General features: G+C 37.9%; 2 protein-coding genes and 1 pseudogene across 2 annotated transcripts; all 3 read left to right on the top strand.

Moving 5' to 3' along the window:
* Positions 1 to 414: 414 nt before the first annotated feature.
* Positions 415 to 3,588, top strand: LOC122065310 (ABC transporter G family member 1-like). Its single transcript, XM_042629099.1, has 7 exons — positions 415 to 1,119; positions 1,208 to 1,672; positions 1,763 to 1,849; positions 1,929 to 2,057; positions 2,159 to 2,353; positions 2,455 to 2,541; positions 2,634 to 3,588. The coding sequence occupies exons 1-7, from the start codon at positions 520 to 522 to the stop codon at positions 3,258 to 3,260; spliced, it is 2,190 nt and encodes a 729-aa protein (XP_042485033.1). The 5' UTR covers positions 415 to 519; the 3' UTR covers positions 3,261 to 3,588.
* Positions 3,589 to 4,751: 1,163 nt separating this feature from the next.
* LOC122065313 lies at positions 4,752 to 7,669 on the top strand (annotated as a pseudogene).
* A 7,413-nt stretch (positions 7,670 to 15,082) lies between these two features.
* On the top strand, positions 15,083 to 16,997 carry LOC122065309 (ABC transporter G family member 1-like; the record flags this gene model as incomplete). The annotated part of the gene is made up of 3 exons (XM_042629098.1): positions 15,083 to 15,646; positions 16,123 to 16,202; positions 16,533 to 16,997. Coding segments are annotated over exons 1-3 (942 nt in total), but the record flags the coding sequence as incomplete, so codon positions are not given.
* Between the last annotated feature and the right edge of the window lie 17 nt (positions 16,998 to 17,014).

Genomic DNA, 17,014 nt, shown 5'->3' with positions numbered 1-17,014 from the left:
TCAACAATGAAGATGCTGACTTTTATTTTATTTGGAGAGGTTGTAGGGGAAAAATTCCAGATTAAGCTTCATTCCTACTGTCTGATGAGTTACACCCCACTAATTAGAAATAACCTATATTCAACTCCCAGCCTTTTGAATCATGAGGGTCATGAGTCTCGTGATCAAGATTCAAGACTACTAAACCCATTCACACCCCCTTTCAACTGTAGTCGCTGAAGCTGAAAAAGTCAAAAATCAAACTAAGGCGGCAGCCCTTCCATACCGGGAATCCCCCAATAGTCTTCCATCCATGCTATCACTATTTAATATCTGACATGACATTTACCAGTCCACCACAATCCCCCAGGATCCCACTTCTATATATATAACCGTAACTCTTCACTCTTATGAACCAACCATTACTACAACCATTAGAGCTATAGACTCTTTACTCTCTCCCTTCAATTTCTCATCAGAGAGAGAGAGAGAAACCACTTTTCTTGAGTTTTGATTCTTTGAGGGTTATAAGCTGAGAATATGGCTTCTTCTCCATTTAGATGGACACCAAGTCCAAGCCCTACAAGATCACCCAACCATGAAGTGATGAAAAATGATGAAGATGGTACTTCAGAGATGGGAAGCTTTGCTTCTGAGGAAGGTAACAGTTCCTACGGCGTGGGAAACCTTTTCCCCTTTAGCATCTCTGGTCCTTCCTCGTCTCCTGCATCTTTTCTTCATTATCATATACATCAACCTCAGACTCACCAGATTATCAGCCAACAACATGATGAGTTGTACTACAAGTCACCAACCTTACGGATTGGCTCGGGAGACCAATATGAAACTGTTCCATTGGAAACCCAGGTAGAAGAAAATTATGGTAGTAGTGATGGTGTTTACTTGACGTGGGAGGATCTGTGGGTGTCGGTCTCTGATCGTAAGAAGGGGAGCCGAGCGATACTGCAAGGGTTGAGGGGATATGCTCAGCCAGGTGAACTGTTGGCCATCATGGGACCTTCTGGTTGTGGCAAGTCTACTCTGCTTGACACCCTAGCAGGGAGACTAGGTTCAAACACGAGACAGTCAGGGAAGATACTTGTTAATGGCCGAAAACAGAGGCTATCATTTGGGACTTCGGTAAGCCTAACACAAATTCCTTATCCATTTCTTTATTCTTTGTAAATTGTACTAATCAGTCATTTCGATCCTCTCTCAAAATACTTAGGCATATGTGACTCAAGATGATACATTGATGACAACTCTAACCGTCAAAGAAGCTGTATACTACTCTGCCCAACTCCAACTTCCAGATTCTATGCCGAAGGCTGAGAAAAAGGAAAGAGCAGAGTCCACCATAAGGGAGATGGGCTTACAAGATGCCATGAACACAAGAATTGGAGGATGGAGTGTCAAAGGATTGAGTGGTGGCCAAAAGAGGAGAGTCAGCATCTGCATTGAGGTCTTAACACGCCCAAAGCTTCTCTTTCTTGATGAACCCACAAGTGGACTGGACAGTGCAGCATCTTTCCATGTCATGAACAGAATTGCAGGCCTTGCCCAACAAGATGGAAGGACTGTAATTGCATCCATCCATCAGCCCAGTAGTGAAGTCTTTGAGCTTTTCCAAAATCTGTGTCTTCTATCAAGTGGAAGAACAGTTTATTTTGGTCCTGCTTCTCTAGCTAATGAGGTAATTAAATGATCAAAGTGTGAAACTAATCATTAATCCTTTCAATTTGTTCTTATGAATAATGGTTTTTATTTCTTCCAATTTATGTAGTTCTTTGCATTGAATGGTTTCCCATGCCCAACAATGAGGAACCCATCTGATCACTTCCTTAGGACAATCAACAAAGACTTTGAACAGGTAATTAAAAACAATCCATTATCATCTCTTAGCTGGGCTTTCTTTCAGATTTTAAAATTCTTGGTTATTGTCTGTATAGGACATCGAACAAGGCCCTGGAACTCAGGCCATGACCACAGAAGCAGCTATCAAAATCCTTGTAGAGTCATACAAATCGTCCACAACATGCCAGCAAGTTCATAGAAGGGTAGCTGAGATATGTAAAAGGGTATATATGCAAACAACTCATCAGTTTAGTTTCATCTTTCTTAGTGGTTATTGTATAGTATATGATGCTTAGACCAATAATATACTAGTTTCATTTTGTAGGAAGGAGCACCCATGGTGAAAAAGGGAGGTCAAGCTGGATTCCTCACTCAGTCCATCGTTCTTACAAAGAGATCCTTCGTGAATATGTTTCGTGATCTAGGCTATTACTGGTTGCGATTTGCAATCTATGTGGCTCTGTGCTTGTGTGTAGGCACTATCTACCATAACATTGGTCACAGCTATGGATCAATTCAGGTAAGACATTAAAGTTATTCAAGAAAGCAGAACATGAATTGAAGCAGTATAAATTTATCAATAGTGCATTCACCTTAACAATTTGGTAACTCTAATTTCAGGCTAGAGGTTCAATGCTCATGTTTGTTGCTGCCTTCTTAACGTTCATGGCCATTGGTGGATTTCCTTCTTTTGTTGAGGACATGAAGGTGAGCATAACTCTATAAAATCCCAATATGTGATTGCATTAGATACTGTTGCAACCTTTTAATGATGATCTTGTCTTTGGTATTCAACTCAGATCTTTCAAAGGGAGAGATTAAATGGGCATTATGGCGTCGGTGCATTTGTTATTGGAAATACACTTTCTTCCACTCCTTACTTGATTATAAACTCTTTAATCCCCGGGGCAATTGCATATTACCTTGTTGGACTTCAACGAGGAATTGATCACTTCGTATACTTTGCCTTAGTACTCTTCATGTGCATGATGTTGGTGGAGAGCTTAATGATGATTGTTGCAAGTATTGTTCCAGATTTCCTTATGGGTATAATCACAGGAGCTGGAATTCAAGGAGTGATGATGTTGAATGGTGGTTTCTTTAGATTGCCAGATGACCTTCCTAAACCTTTCTGGAAATACCCAATGTACTACATTGCCTTCCATAAGTATGCCAACCAAGGGTTCTACAAAAATGAGTTTTTAGGGTTAACTTTTCCTAATAACCAAGTAGGAGGGCCGGCCACCATCAGTGGAGATGAGATTCTAAGAAATACATGGCAAGTGGAGATGGGTTACTCAAAGTGGGTTGATCTAGCTATCTTGTTTGGAATGGTGGTTCTGTATCGGCTAATGTTCTTTGGCATCATAAAGAGTGTTGAGAAACTTAAGCCAATCATCAGAGCTGCCCTTGCTGTCCCTCCCTAGCAGAAGACACATATCATGTTAGAGGAATCTACAGCAGGAGTGGAAAAGAACTAGCCAATTTTGTTCTCTTATTTGTTGTATATTAAGCTCTATTATGTTCATTTTTTGGAATTCTAGTTTCTGAATCAATGAACCTACCAGGAGGTGGGTTGATGTTGATTAAGTGTTCATGTATTTCAGGAGTGATCCTAAACAATAATTCGGGGGTGATCATTCTTTTGTTCGGGGTTCTAGTTTATTCTTTTGTTAAGTCTTTTAGCTGTGTGCCCTGTTCTTTCCTTGATTCAATAAATTATAATGAAATTTGGGATTTCAGTTTCTTAATCAATTCATGATGTTCACCATTTTCTCTACTATATGCCTTTTTGACATATTTGATCGACAACCAAAGTCCAATACAAAGACCTGTCTAAATTTCAGTAACAAAATTACACTACCTTATGTATCCAGAAAAACAAATTACACTACCTTTCGAACACAATTAGCTATTAGCCACGTTTGGTATCATCTCACTTGAGTGGTACCTGAGAGCTAACGCTGACAGAATACTTGCCTTTAAGGACCTTAGTATAGGCCTATAGGGGGCGTCAAAACCTAAATCGAATCGGAAAACCAGCTGGACCTAACCAGTAAACCGGCCAGACTGAACCTATAAGGACCAAACCAATGTCTTATTGGGTCGGTTTTGGTTTGGAGTATTGCAACCCCAAAATCAAATCGAACAACACAAGAAACTGAATGAACCTGAAATCAGCTCAAAACTTGGATCGAAAATGAAACCAAACTGATAAAACACCGAAAACAGCTCGAAATTTATTAAAGGAAACAAATTTTGCATAGTTTTGTATACATTTTATATGAAAAGTTGAATCCAAATTAGACAAAATACCAAAACCAATCCAATTATAAACCTATGTAAGAAACTGAAAACAAACTGGAACCATACCTACCTGTTAGATCAAATAACAAGAAACACGAATAAAGGGAGACAATAGATCCGTACGACACAGAGATTTAACGAGGTTCACACACTAGGGTGGTGTGCTACGTCCTCGGGCGAAGAAGAAGATGATTCACTATGCAGAAGAGGGATTACACCTTAGAAGCGGCGAGGAAGAACTCGCCCTGAAACCCTAGCTTCGTGAAAACCCTAGAATACAATGACTTTCTCAACAAGCAACAGTACATTATATATACTCAAAAAACGTGGGTCGACCCATCGGGTCGCGGTCGATCCGGTCGAACCATACCGCGGGGCGTAGCCCCCGCACCCCCATATGAGATCAGTGATGGAAGCAGAGGGGTTGTGCCGATAGTGATGGGCTCCGGGCTTGGGCCTATCGGCCCAACCCCTCTGCTTCCATCACAGATCTCAGAAAAATTCCCATTCGGGTCGCCACCAAAATATGTCGGATCGGGTCAATCTTCAAAACGGGTCAAGAATTCGAGACAGACTTAACATATTTTATATTGTATCTAGCAATAGAGTCAATGGCCACTTACTCCTATGTATACATTTGCATACAACAGATTTGAACCCACAATCTTCTCCCCTGAGCGTGAGCTCTTCCAATCGAAGCTGCTATCACTAGGCTAGGCTAGGCTAGGCTAATATTCATAATATGTGCCCAATTTACCATAAGAAACATTTTGGTTACCTTTGACCTTTCTTATATATGTTTAGCCTTTGTCAAAGTCAAAGTCAAAGTCATGTCTACAAAAGGATATCATCATGGAACTTTCCAACTACGCTATCAAAAAAAAAAAAAAAAAATGAGGCTTCCCAATTGAAAATTCATCTCAGGTTAGCAACAAAGGACGAAAAGAATGGGAAAGGGAAAGAAAATGAAATGAAGAAATCTAGATTGGTATTGACAAATATTCCTCAGCTCGTGTCCACCATTATGATCCCATAATTATTCCCCTTACTATTGGAAGGTCCAAAAAATAATTGGTATAGCCATAGGATTTTTTTCTAACCAGCAAAATGATGAGGGAAGAGATTCTCTCTCACCATGGATGAAAGTAATTAAATTGAGTTCTAAATCTATTATCATATTTAGTGATTATATATTTTGATTGGTGGACGCGTCACTCCACCTTCTTTGACCAAATAAAAAGAGATGATGAATACAAAAATATTTTAGGTTTGAAAATTTTCATTTCCATTGCAACAGATGAAGCCATCATAAATCAAGTTTTTGAAGACATTTTACTACGAATTTTACTACAATCTCATTGTAAGTTGTACTAAAGAGCAGCCATTTCGATCCTCAGGCCTATGTGACTCAAGATGATACATTGATGACAACTCTAACGGTCAGAGAAGCTGTATACTACTCTGCCCAACTCCAACTTCCAGACTCTGCCAAAAGCTGAGAAAAAGGAAAGAGCAGAGTCCACCATAAGGGAGATGGGATTGCAAGATGCCATTAACACAAGAATAGGAGGATGGAGTGTCAAAGGACTAAGTGGTGGCCAAAAAAGGAGAGTGAGCATTTGCATTGAGATCTTAATACGCTCAAAGCTTCTCTTTCTTGATGAACCCACAAGTGGACTCGACAGTGCAGCATCCTTCCATGTCATGAACAGCCAGTAGTGAAGTCTGTGAGCGCTTCCAAAGTCTTTGTCTTCTATCAAGTGGAACAACAGTTTACTCTGGTCCTGCTTCTGGGGCTAATGATGTAATTAAATCACCAAAATGAGAATTTGACTATTAATATCTAGAGCTTTTCTTTTCAATTTGTTCTGTCCTTGTTTCTATGAATAATGGTTTATTTCTTCTGATTTATGCAGTTCTTCGCATTGAATGGTTTCCCATGCCCAACAATGATGAACCCATCTGATCATTTCCTTAGGACAATCAACAAAGACTTTGAACAGGTAATAAAAAGTAATCCACTGTCATCTTTTTTATAGCATTTCAATCAGACTTTAAACTTCTTTAGTACTGTCTGTATATGACATTGAACAAGGTCCTAAAACTGAAGCCATGACCACAGAAGAAGCTATCAAAATCCTTGTTCAGTCATACAATTCATCCACAACATACCAGCAAATTCAAGGATGGGTAGCTGAGATATGTAAAAGGGTACATATGAAATCAACTCATCAGCTGATTTTCATCTTGCTTAATGATTGTTGCACAGTATATGATGCTAATTAGACCAATATATAAAATACTTTTTTTCATTTTGTAGGAAGGAGCAGCAATGGTGAAAAAGGGAAGTCAAGCAGGATTTTTCACTCAATCCATCGTTCTTACAAAGAGATCCTTCGTTAATATGTTTCGGGATCTAGGCTATTACTGGTTGCGATTTGCAATCTATGTTGCTCTGTGCTTATGTGTAGGCACTATCTTCTATAACATTGGTCACAGCTACAGATCAATTCAGGTAAGACATTGAAGTTAAAAGAGCATCTCCCCTATGGCTTGTTAATAGATGAAGAACATGAAGCAGTACATTTTGATCAATAGTGCATTACAACATTAACATTTTGGTTAACTCTTGTAATTTCAGGCTAGATGTTCGATGCTCAGTTTTGTCAGTGGCTTTTTAACATTCATGGCCATTGGTGGATTTCCTTCTTTTGTTGAGGACATGAAGGTGAGCTCAAATCAAATCTCACTCAGGCTGGCCTTAGTGATTAAAATGCTTAATTTTTTGAAAGGTATTGTTGTTAACTTGTAATGATATATGTTCTAGGCTTTGTTTTCAATTCAGATATTTTAAAGAGAAAGATTGAATGGGCATTACGGCGTCGGTGCATTCGTTATTGGCAACACACTTTCTTCCATTCCTTACTTGATCTTAAATTCTTTGATCCCTGGGGCAATTGCGTATTACCTTGTTGATCTTCAGAGAGGAATTGATCACTTCGCATACTTTGCTTTGACACTCTTCATGTGTATAATGTTGGTGGAGAGTTTAATGATGATAGTTGCAAGTACTGTTCCAGATTTCCTAATGGGTATAATCATAGGAGCTGGAATTCAAGGGGTGATGATGTTGAATGTTGGTTTCTTTAGAATGCCAAATAGTCTCCCTAAAATTTTGTGGAAATACCCAGTTTACTATATTTCTTTTGACAAGTATGCAAACCAAGGGTTGTACAAAAATGAGTTTTTAGGATTAAGTTTTCCTAATAACCAAGTAGGAGGGTCAGCAACCATCACTGGAGATGAGATTCTAAGAAATATATGGGAAATGGAGATGGGTTACTCTAAGTGGGTTGATCTAGCTATCTTGTTTTGGATGGTGGTGGTGTATCGACTAATGTTCTTTGGGATCATAAAGAGTGTTGAGAAACTTAAGCCAATCATCAAAGCTTCCTTTGTTGTTCCTCCCCAGAAGAATACACTTATCATATTGGAGAAGTCATCCACAACAGCAGTGGAAAAGAACTAGTCAATTTTTTATTTATTTATTTATTTATTTTATGTTAAGCTCTATTACTCACGAGTTTCTCATTCAAATCGTTCTTGGTGTTTGGGTAACCGACTCTGAAGCTTGAAGTTCTTGAGATTTGCTTTGTTTTGATCTATTCCGATGGGCAAAATGGTTTCATCTAAATGGTCTAATGTTGTGAGGCCTAGGCCCATTTTTCTTATGCCACATGACTGGATGATGTAACTATTCAAACTATTGGATAGAGAGGACATAGTATGGAATAGCCATGTGTTAAATTTCATACCAATTCAATCAAATATCCCCATGTATATCCATGCACATACAAGGTACTTTGACCATTACAGAACACTCTTTTAAGTTCCTAGATTTTTTAAATTTTATTTGGCTAATTGTCAAACTACATTTACACTGATACCTCGATGTGTTTGGTCACATAATTCCTTAAAGAGTGTTTCAAGTGAAACACGATTCTCTATTTATTAATTCGTTTGGTTCTCAATACCTGCCTAAGGATTGATCATTTGATCAATTCCTCTAAAGTGCATTGGTGTTTGGTTTTCACCAATTTCCTTGTTTTGCAAGAAGTGTTGCCTTGAACCCCTATTGTTGACTCCGCGGTGGATCTACACTTGACCCTATGTGGATCTACTATGTAATTACCCATAGGCCTTCAACCCCTATGTGGGTCTACTATGTAATGGCCCATAGGCCCTTGACCCTTAAACACCCCCTCCCAAAAGAAAAAGAAAAAAAACCTAACACATAAGAATGGGACCTTCATATAATCAAAATTTGGACCCATCAGATTTCCCGTATGGTGGTATTTGGGCAATGATGAGAAAGTTCTCAACATGGGCCAAGGGTCGTGATTCTTGTAATAAACCGTTTGTGAGATCACCAAATCTCTCAAACTAATCTAAGCTGTCCATTACACATTTATAAATAGATCTGGACAACTGATTTCCTAAAAATGAAATCTATTCTTCTTCTCCCACATCACAATAACCTTGTTGTTTGTACCAAAAGAGATCTTGCACTTCGGGCCCATCTTGATCCAAACTAAACAAAGTCAGGCTGGGCATGGTATCTCATGGCCCAACCCACTTCACTTGGATCTCTTATAACTTAAGAGTCCATTTTTATTAACAAAAATAAGTAGGGTTGAAATGGAATTGACCCAATATAATTCGCCTATTTGGATGCCATTTCGAGTGTAAAATAGAATTTAAGCCATTCATAGGAACTTAAAAGATCCATTAGATTATAGCACGGGAATTAATGGAAATTAAAGTCCTTCCTCTCATCCTGCAACACGTCAATTCAACCAAAAGAAAGTGATTCACTTCACACCAACAGAATAATAAAGACTCTAATCTAAAAATAAAATAAAATAAGTTTAGTGACCATAAATGCAAAATAGATTTTTTTTTTTTTTTTTTGTAACAAAAATAGAATATTCTGATTTAGCTTAATTTAGCTAAATTTTAAATATTTTTGCAGGATAGTAAATGGATTACTCTTCATTACTCCCCTTATTTATGAATGTTCGAAAAGACCCTCAAACTTTTCATGTTGGTTACAACAATTAGTTGGAACCACCTCTGTTAGAAACAGATTTCCTAAAAAAAAACCTCATTATCGTCATGCTGTCCACCTATTCCTCGTCAAAAATAAAATAAAATAAATTATAATTTAAAAGTAAAATGAAATTACAATAAAGTTAAGAATTAAATTAAAATAAGGTAATCATTATTGAAATTACAATAAACTTAAGAATTAAATCAAACGTGTGCATAATACTTCTACAGGCTTAGCCTAGTGGTGACAGTTTTGGCTTGAGGAGTTAGCGCCCAAGGGAGAAGGTTATCATATGGAAGGACGAGTGAATGCGTGTATGTAGGAGTAGATGACTATTGGTCCTACTAGCACACAGTAGAGTGGCCATTGACCAATGACGCTTAGTAAGATAGAGTAAAAAAAATGTACTTAAAGGTTTTTTAAGGACCATGTATTACTAGCATTAGTTCTCATCCATTAGTAATTCATCATTGAGTGGTGGAAGTGGTAACCTCCCATTCCTCACCAGAACAAGTCCACCAAAACATTAATTGTGACCACATTTCCATGTGAGTAGGATTCTCTTGAAGAGAGAACAAAAATGAGCCAACCAAAACGGCTCTAACAAAAGGTATACCTTCCCCACCCCAACCACAACCCCAACCACAACAACAACAACAAAAGTTCTTCTCATGTGCAGTATCATGTACGTGTCCTTTTTATTCTACTCTTTGTATTTTTGATGATCCACAACCTTTTTAGATATTTATAGTTGGGCAAGAGTTGAGTATACCACCTCTTCCACGTAAGTTAGTAAACGGAAAACACATGTGAACGGGGTCTTCTAACTGGAAGGAGAGAGGCGGACACATGGTTCAACAGTCAGAAATGTGCCTAACCTTTTCCTTTTCCCTCATAATTTTATGAATTTAAGGCTCCGGCAAGTCCTTTCCTCCATGGGTTGTGCACCAAAAATAAGTTTTCAATAATGACATAGGTGAAACCCTTCCATCATATTATTAATAATCGTCATTTTCTTGTTCAATTATAGTTCGAAATTCGATAGAAATATTATCAATACCGATCAACGTTTATCATGGTTTGAAGTAATATATCAATGTGACACTTTCAAAATCATTTATATATGTATGAAGAAGCCACCAAATTTAATAGGTGACATATCCAAGGCATCCCCCACTTGTCCAACAATTCAAATGCTAAACAATTAGTCCACGTGGTTTGGCTTTTAGGGTACGGTCACTATGAAACTATTTCTCATATTTTTAATCATTATTCTTTATTTGAGAATAGGACAAAGTTTTCCTCCATCATGCAGTAAACATCACTGCACGATCGAAAATTAAAAATCACATGATAGATATAAATGAATCACGTTTCTTTTAAATATATTAGTTAATTGTACCAATGTGCCCTGAAATAGTTGATGGTCATTTTATTGCAAACCATGTGTTTTTGCACATGATAGAGTATTTTAGTATGATTTTGCTACCAAAAAAAAGAATCAAATTTGATTTAGGAGTGGGATTTACACACTGCCTACTTATGGTGGCATCTTATATGCGAAGTCAATATTGGGAAAGAAGCAATATATCAAATGAGAAAAGAAAAAGAATCCACAAATTTAATGAAGGGAGGAAAGAAAAAATTTGTGAGAGGAAAGTAAATACTAACAAATAAGAATCAATTGCATTTCCTAAAGAAGCTTTTCATTGCTACTGAACTAAGAATCAATCACATCTCTTATATGAACTTTTTCATAATCTGCAACATTTTTGTAAATATAGCTTTGGTAAACGAAAATTAGGACACACTTTATTATTGTTTTATATAAGATAATAACAGCCATCAAATTTGCCCCAAAGGTTATCTTCAGTAACCAATGGTACTTTGTAATCCAAAAATATAGAAGGAACAACATTCCATGCCACTTGGATACAATGAATGTAATGAAAACCAGAATTAAAAACTTTTGAACCAACCATAGCTTCACAAAATAGTATCTTTTTATATAATTGATGATATTTTGGTAAATATTGACATAACATTAAGATTGTTATCATTTAAATGCATTACCATGATTTGTTAGTATCCAAAAAAAAAAAAATATATATATATATATATATATACCCTTTATTTAGAAACAAATTATTGAAAATTAAGCATAATTGATCATTAACAATGGGAACATATATAAGGAATAATGGTCAAAGGAAAATAGTTACGGCCAGTTAAAATTAGGAAACACATTACTACTGCTTCCTAAATCGTCATTATACATGCATGATGGGGTTTTCTTTGTCCATTTCCTATACCCTATATAAAATCTCTCTCTCTTTCTCTCTCTCTCTCTCTCTCTCTCTCTCTCTCTCTCTCTCTCTCTATATATATATATATATTATTATTATTATTATTATTTTAAATTCCCAGTAAAGAAAATTTTCAACTCTTTTCCTCCTTTGGAATTTTGAAATATCCAATTACTCTTCGAATATGGTATATTTTCTTTTTTTTTTTTTCACTTGCTTTTTAATCTACGTCTAAGAAGTATACATATATATTTAGTGCTATATTCTCCTTTATTTGCCCCCCCCCCCCCCCCCACCCCTTGTGTTACAAAGTTTTGATAACTCGTAACACCCGTTCATGGCCAAGATACATTTTAAAACCATGAAGGACTCGCCTTTTGGTGTGGGGTTGGTCTAAAAGAAGGTTGGAAGAAAAAAATGAAAGATGTTACGGGGACAAGCTCTTTAATCTCACATCAACTAGGGTAAGAGACTGAGCCCTTTCCATGATCGCAACACATTTTAAAGCAGTGAAGGGTTTACTCTTGACGTAGGATCGAGGTGTTTCAAGATCTTAGAAAGCTAGATATAGGGATAGTATCTTAGTAATAGAGGTTGATCCAAAGTGTTTGTGAGTGTATCAAGAATATCTTTGCTTGACGATTTGTCAATGGCAAGGGGGAGAACTTCCTTTGTGAGAGATATAATAAGGAGGCATCAAGGTAACCAAGTAAGTTTTGTCCTTTGAGAAAGGAGAAAATCTGAGTCTCCCAAAATAGAAATTAAAAAATCTTGAATGTTAATTTCAAGAGACAGATAGTGGTGGGCATGGGTAAGGGAGAGGAGAGGAGAGGAGAGGAGGGGAGGAGACGGGAGTGGGGAGGGTGGGAGTGGTAGAAGCATTGGACTCCATGGCAATGGTGTGCGATGGTTATGGTTCTGGTAATGGATGATCAGGGTGGTAGGTTATGCGATGAGGAGATTGTCTGTGGTGATGTGGATGGAGAGTTATGAGATGAGTAATGGTGGGATGAGGCCACGTTGATAGTGGTTGGGTTTTGGAAGAAGAAAAAAAAGAGAAGGGAAATTAAAGAAGAGACAGTTGGTTGTTGCCTTGTTGGCATCAGAGATGGATGGCTAAGGAGATTGTGATAGTGCATGGGCTATAAGAGATAATGGGTTGGTGCAGGCAATATTAAGAGATGATGGGTTGTATTGATACTTAAGAGGAGTGACCCAGATCTGAAATAGGGACGGTGGGTGTGGGGTAGTAATGGGGTTGGCTTTGAGAAGGCGTAGTGAGATGGTTTAGAGATGGGGAGATGGTGCGGCTTGTGTAGTGATTTTCAGAATGGTTGATTGCGCAGGGTGAACTTAAGCAGTAGCAGCAAATAAGCAGTGACTCTGCGATGGCAAACTCAGATGGCAACAGTAATGGAATGGCGCAGTTACTTGGTTGCCAAGAACATGAAAAAAGGAAGGATAAGTGACCTAATGGGAAACAAACGCAAGTGAGTTGCTATAAAAACAACTCAAATCCTATTCTCAATTAGGGTTGCCTGAAGTTAGGGTATTAGGGGTAATTTTGAAAGTTTCAATTACCATGAGAGGAGGAAAAAAAGTTGAAATTTTGCTTCTATGAGAATATGACTCGTTCTGAAGAAAACCTGGTGAGTCGAGGGAGTCAAACTTGGTCAAACTTAGTGATGGCAAGTTATTTGTTTTTATTTTTTTTTTTTATATATATTAAAGGAGAAAAGAACCCCTGCCTGTTTATTGGCCTGCACGCTTGCCAGTGGCCCCACAAGTGGCAAGGATTCTATTGCCCAATAATATGTGCATGAAGAGAAAAAAAAAAATTATATGAAAATTCATTAAAATTTTTTAAAAATTAGTGTTTAACAAGAAATGAAGAGTAATTAAATTAATTTTAAGAATCTGGTTTAAGCATTTATTGAAAAAAAGAAAAAGAAAAAGAAAAAAATATTATTGGAAATAGCCACGGCGTCAATCGGTCAATTTGGATTGGATTTAATTAGACTTCGTAGGTTTTGATGTGAGAACAAGTGGAGTTGAGACATGAACCTCTAAGGATGCACCAATTTTGATTTGGTTTCATTCAATTTCGGTTTCTTATCGGTTTGATTTCGATTTACCATATAAATTTATTAAAAAATGTGCAAAAATTGTGATTTTTTATGAATTTCAAGTTGGTGTCCGCTTCTTATCGGGTTGTCATTTTTTATCCCATTTTTTAAGTTCAGTTTAGTGTCTTATCATTTTAATGCAGTCCAACTTGATTTTAATCTAGCTAAACCTCAGTCAAAACATGATCCAATAAGCTCATATCAATTTTGGTAGGTTCTGACACCTCAACAGAAAACGAGAAAAAAGAGGGAGTCCATAACTGGAATTGTTTTTCTTCTTCATGCTCTCTCTTTCATCCAATCACTTCTACTATTGTTCCAATTCGAAGCCCCATCATTGTTCTCCCCAAGAATCGTCTCTCTCCAAGCAGAGGTTGTTGAAGAGAAAAGGGTGGAAGGATGTCTCTGTAGAGATCTCCAAACTCATTGTCGCCTTCTATTAGAGAAGGAGAGCAAGCCATGGCAACGAGAGGAAGCCTCAAAAGCGCTCTGTAGAGGATTTTGGTGGGCATAGTAGCGAGAAAATGAGAGAGCTCACCATGCATACAAAGGAGGGAGGGATGGACATAACAAAGCTGACCAGGTTTCATGAGTTTTTTATTCGACTCAAGATACTCTGACGAGTTAAAACCTGGTTTTACAACTATGATCTAAAAAGAAAGTTTCCAATAAAAAAATTGGGTAAGAAAACGTTACCCACTTGTGCAGCCATTGTGCCAGTGCATAGACCATTAGGAGGCCTCACAAAAGCATCGTTAGCACATAGGGTGGGGCAGCAGAGTCTTTTTGTGCGCCCGTGTCTAGGTATAAAGATACGCAAGTGAGAACTCCAAAAAAAAAATTTGATGAGGAAAAAAATTGCTACACTGCCTTTTACAGATTCTTTCATACCCTTCTTACATAATAAACATAGGGGGCCCACTATGACATCTCTTCTGACCCTATTTGGATCCAAATAGTTGATACCATTTTTTAATCCTTCATTGGTGAAGTATGCAGATTCCTTCCTACACTGTCCACGTAGGAAACCGTAGATATTCGTCTAAGTGGATCAGAATGGATCAATGGTAAAACAGTAAAAAAAAACCATTTACTAAATTCATGTCCCTCCCCTTATACAATAAGATACCGGATTAGGTTCATCTATGAGATCCGTAGTCCATAGATTTAGAATCTATTTTCTCTTTCTGCATTTAATGAATTTTAAATCCACGGACCAAGGACATGTTCTTGTGCATGAACCTGATCCAGATTATAGTGGGAAAAGGAAGTTTATATGCGAAGGAGTTCGAGTAAATATAGGACTGAGACTCTTGGAGTTATATTAACAGTTTCTTTCGTAGGCCCTAAGCCTATAAAAACTGCTCGATGCGCAGACAGTCGTGACTACTTGTCACGCCTTGAGCAGCTAATGCTGTTGTTATGGTCAATGCAGAATTTTGGGTAAGGGTTAGAGCTAAGAGATAGAGTTCGAGCATGTTTAGGATAGGACAAAGCCATATTAATAACCACTCTATCTATTGGCCATTACCTTTAGTTGTAACGGCCTTGACCAGCGACTGCTACAATGGCTTCTGAAATTGACCTCTCTAGTTTCAGTTCGAATTCAAGCTCAGTAGGATCAAATTGTCATGAACACAAGATGATTTTGGAAGATGAGGAGGGGTTGGAGAAGGATGACTTTGATACAGAAATTACGTCTCCAACTGAACTACTGGAAATCGATCCATTGCAGAAAGCCATTGTAAAAGCAAGTTCTGCTAAGAGTGATATGGTTAGTCTGGAGTTGAATGGAGAAGGTGTTTTCTTGACATGGGAGGATCTATGGGTGACAGTCACCGTGGGAAGAAGTGGGTGTAAAACAATCCTTCAAGGGCTTACTGGGTATGCTCAGCCTGGAGAGGTCTTGGCCATTATGGGTCCTTCTGGTTGTGGCAAATCTACTCTTCTTGATGCCTTGGCAGGTGAATACCATTATCTCACAAGCTCACTCTTGAGTTTTAAGTTCTAGTAGACTCTTAAAACTAGGAATCCTACCAGGTCACAGAGCTTAGGTGAATTAAGATAGATTCCTCTGTTTCCATCTCTTATGTTATTTCTTAGATTATGCATTGATGTGATCCCTTGTAGAAGGCAAACTTTATGTTGGTTTAGACATTCTCTTCCCTTGAGGATGCCTTGGCTGGACTTTCTGTTCAACCTTTATGTTGGTTTAGACATCCATGAAAAGGTATTCCGTTATTTCCTTGATACCCTTTGACAAGAATTTCCTTATACAAGTCCCAACAACTAAGAAAATAGCTATGAGCCATCTTCCTCCAAAGTGTTTATCCGGTTTCTTCCCCTTACTAATAATTGTTTGGTTGCTTGATCTAGTTCTGCAAAATTGATTTTGTGAAGATCTTATGAAACACATTCTAATACAAAGTTCCCATGGCAGGGCGTCAAGGTCCAAGCACAAGGCTACATGGAAATATGCTTGTCAATGGTGTAAAACAAACTCTAGCATATGGGACTTCAGTAAGAAAATAGATCTTTTGCTTAACTCAGTTCAGTAAATGGCAACAAACACCTCCATCATTGAGTTGCTCTTGAATTAGATGTTAATGGGTGGGGCCGTGGGGGGTTGTGGGGTGGGTGGGGGGTTGTGGGTTAGGTGGGGAGGGACTATTTAATTCCCAAAACCAACCTTACATCCCCTCCCTCCACCCAATAGTTTGAGTATTCGGGATGGATATTTACACATGCGTGCACATGATGATTATAGTTAACCTTAAATGAATACTGTAAATTTTGTATTGCTTCAATTTCTCAACTATAACATTGTTGTTTGCCTTTCCCTTTGTTTAGGCTTATGTCACTCAAGATGATCTTCTAATGACAACATTAACAGTTGAAGAAGCTGTATACTACTCTGCTCAGCTACAACTACCTAATTCAATGTCGAGGTTGGAGAAGAAGGAAAGAGCAGAGATGACTATAAAAGAAATGGGTTTACAAGATGAGATGCACACACGTATAGGGGGAAGGGGCACCAAAGGGATTAGTAGTGGGCAGAAGAGGAGAGTGAGCATTTGCATTGAGCTATTGACACACCCTAAGCTTCTATTCCTAGATGAACCAACAAGCGGGCTTGACAGTGCAGCATCTTACCATGTCATGAAAAGAATTGTGAACCTTGCTCAACAAGGGGGAAAGACTGTCATCACATCTATCCATCAACCTACCTTTGAAGTCTCTGAGCTTTTTGACAACCTCTGCCTTCTCTCTTGTGGTAGAACAATTTACTTTGGTGCTGCTTCTGCAGCAAATGAGGTAATTATATGAAATCC

The sequence above is a fragment of the Macadamia integrifolia genome, unplaced genomic scaffold (genome assembly GCF_013358625.1).
Source record: "Macadamia integrifolia cultivar HAES 741 unplaced genomic scaffold, SCU_Mint_v3 scaffold1971, whole genome shotgun sequence".
Lineage (NCBI taxonomy): Eukaryota > Viridiplantae > Streptophyta > Magnoliopsida > Proteales > Proteaceae > Macadamia > Macadamia integrifolia.
This window is presented reverse-complemented; position numbering and strand designations above follow the sequence as displayed.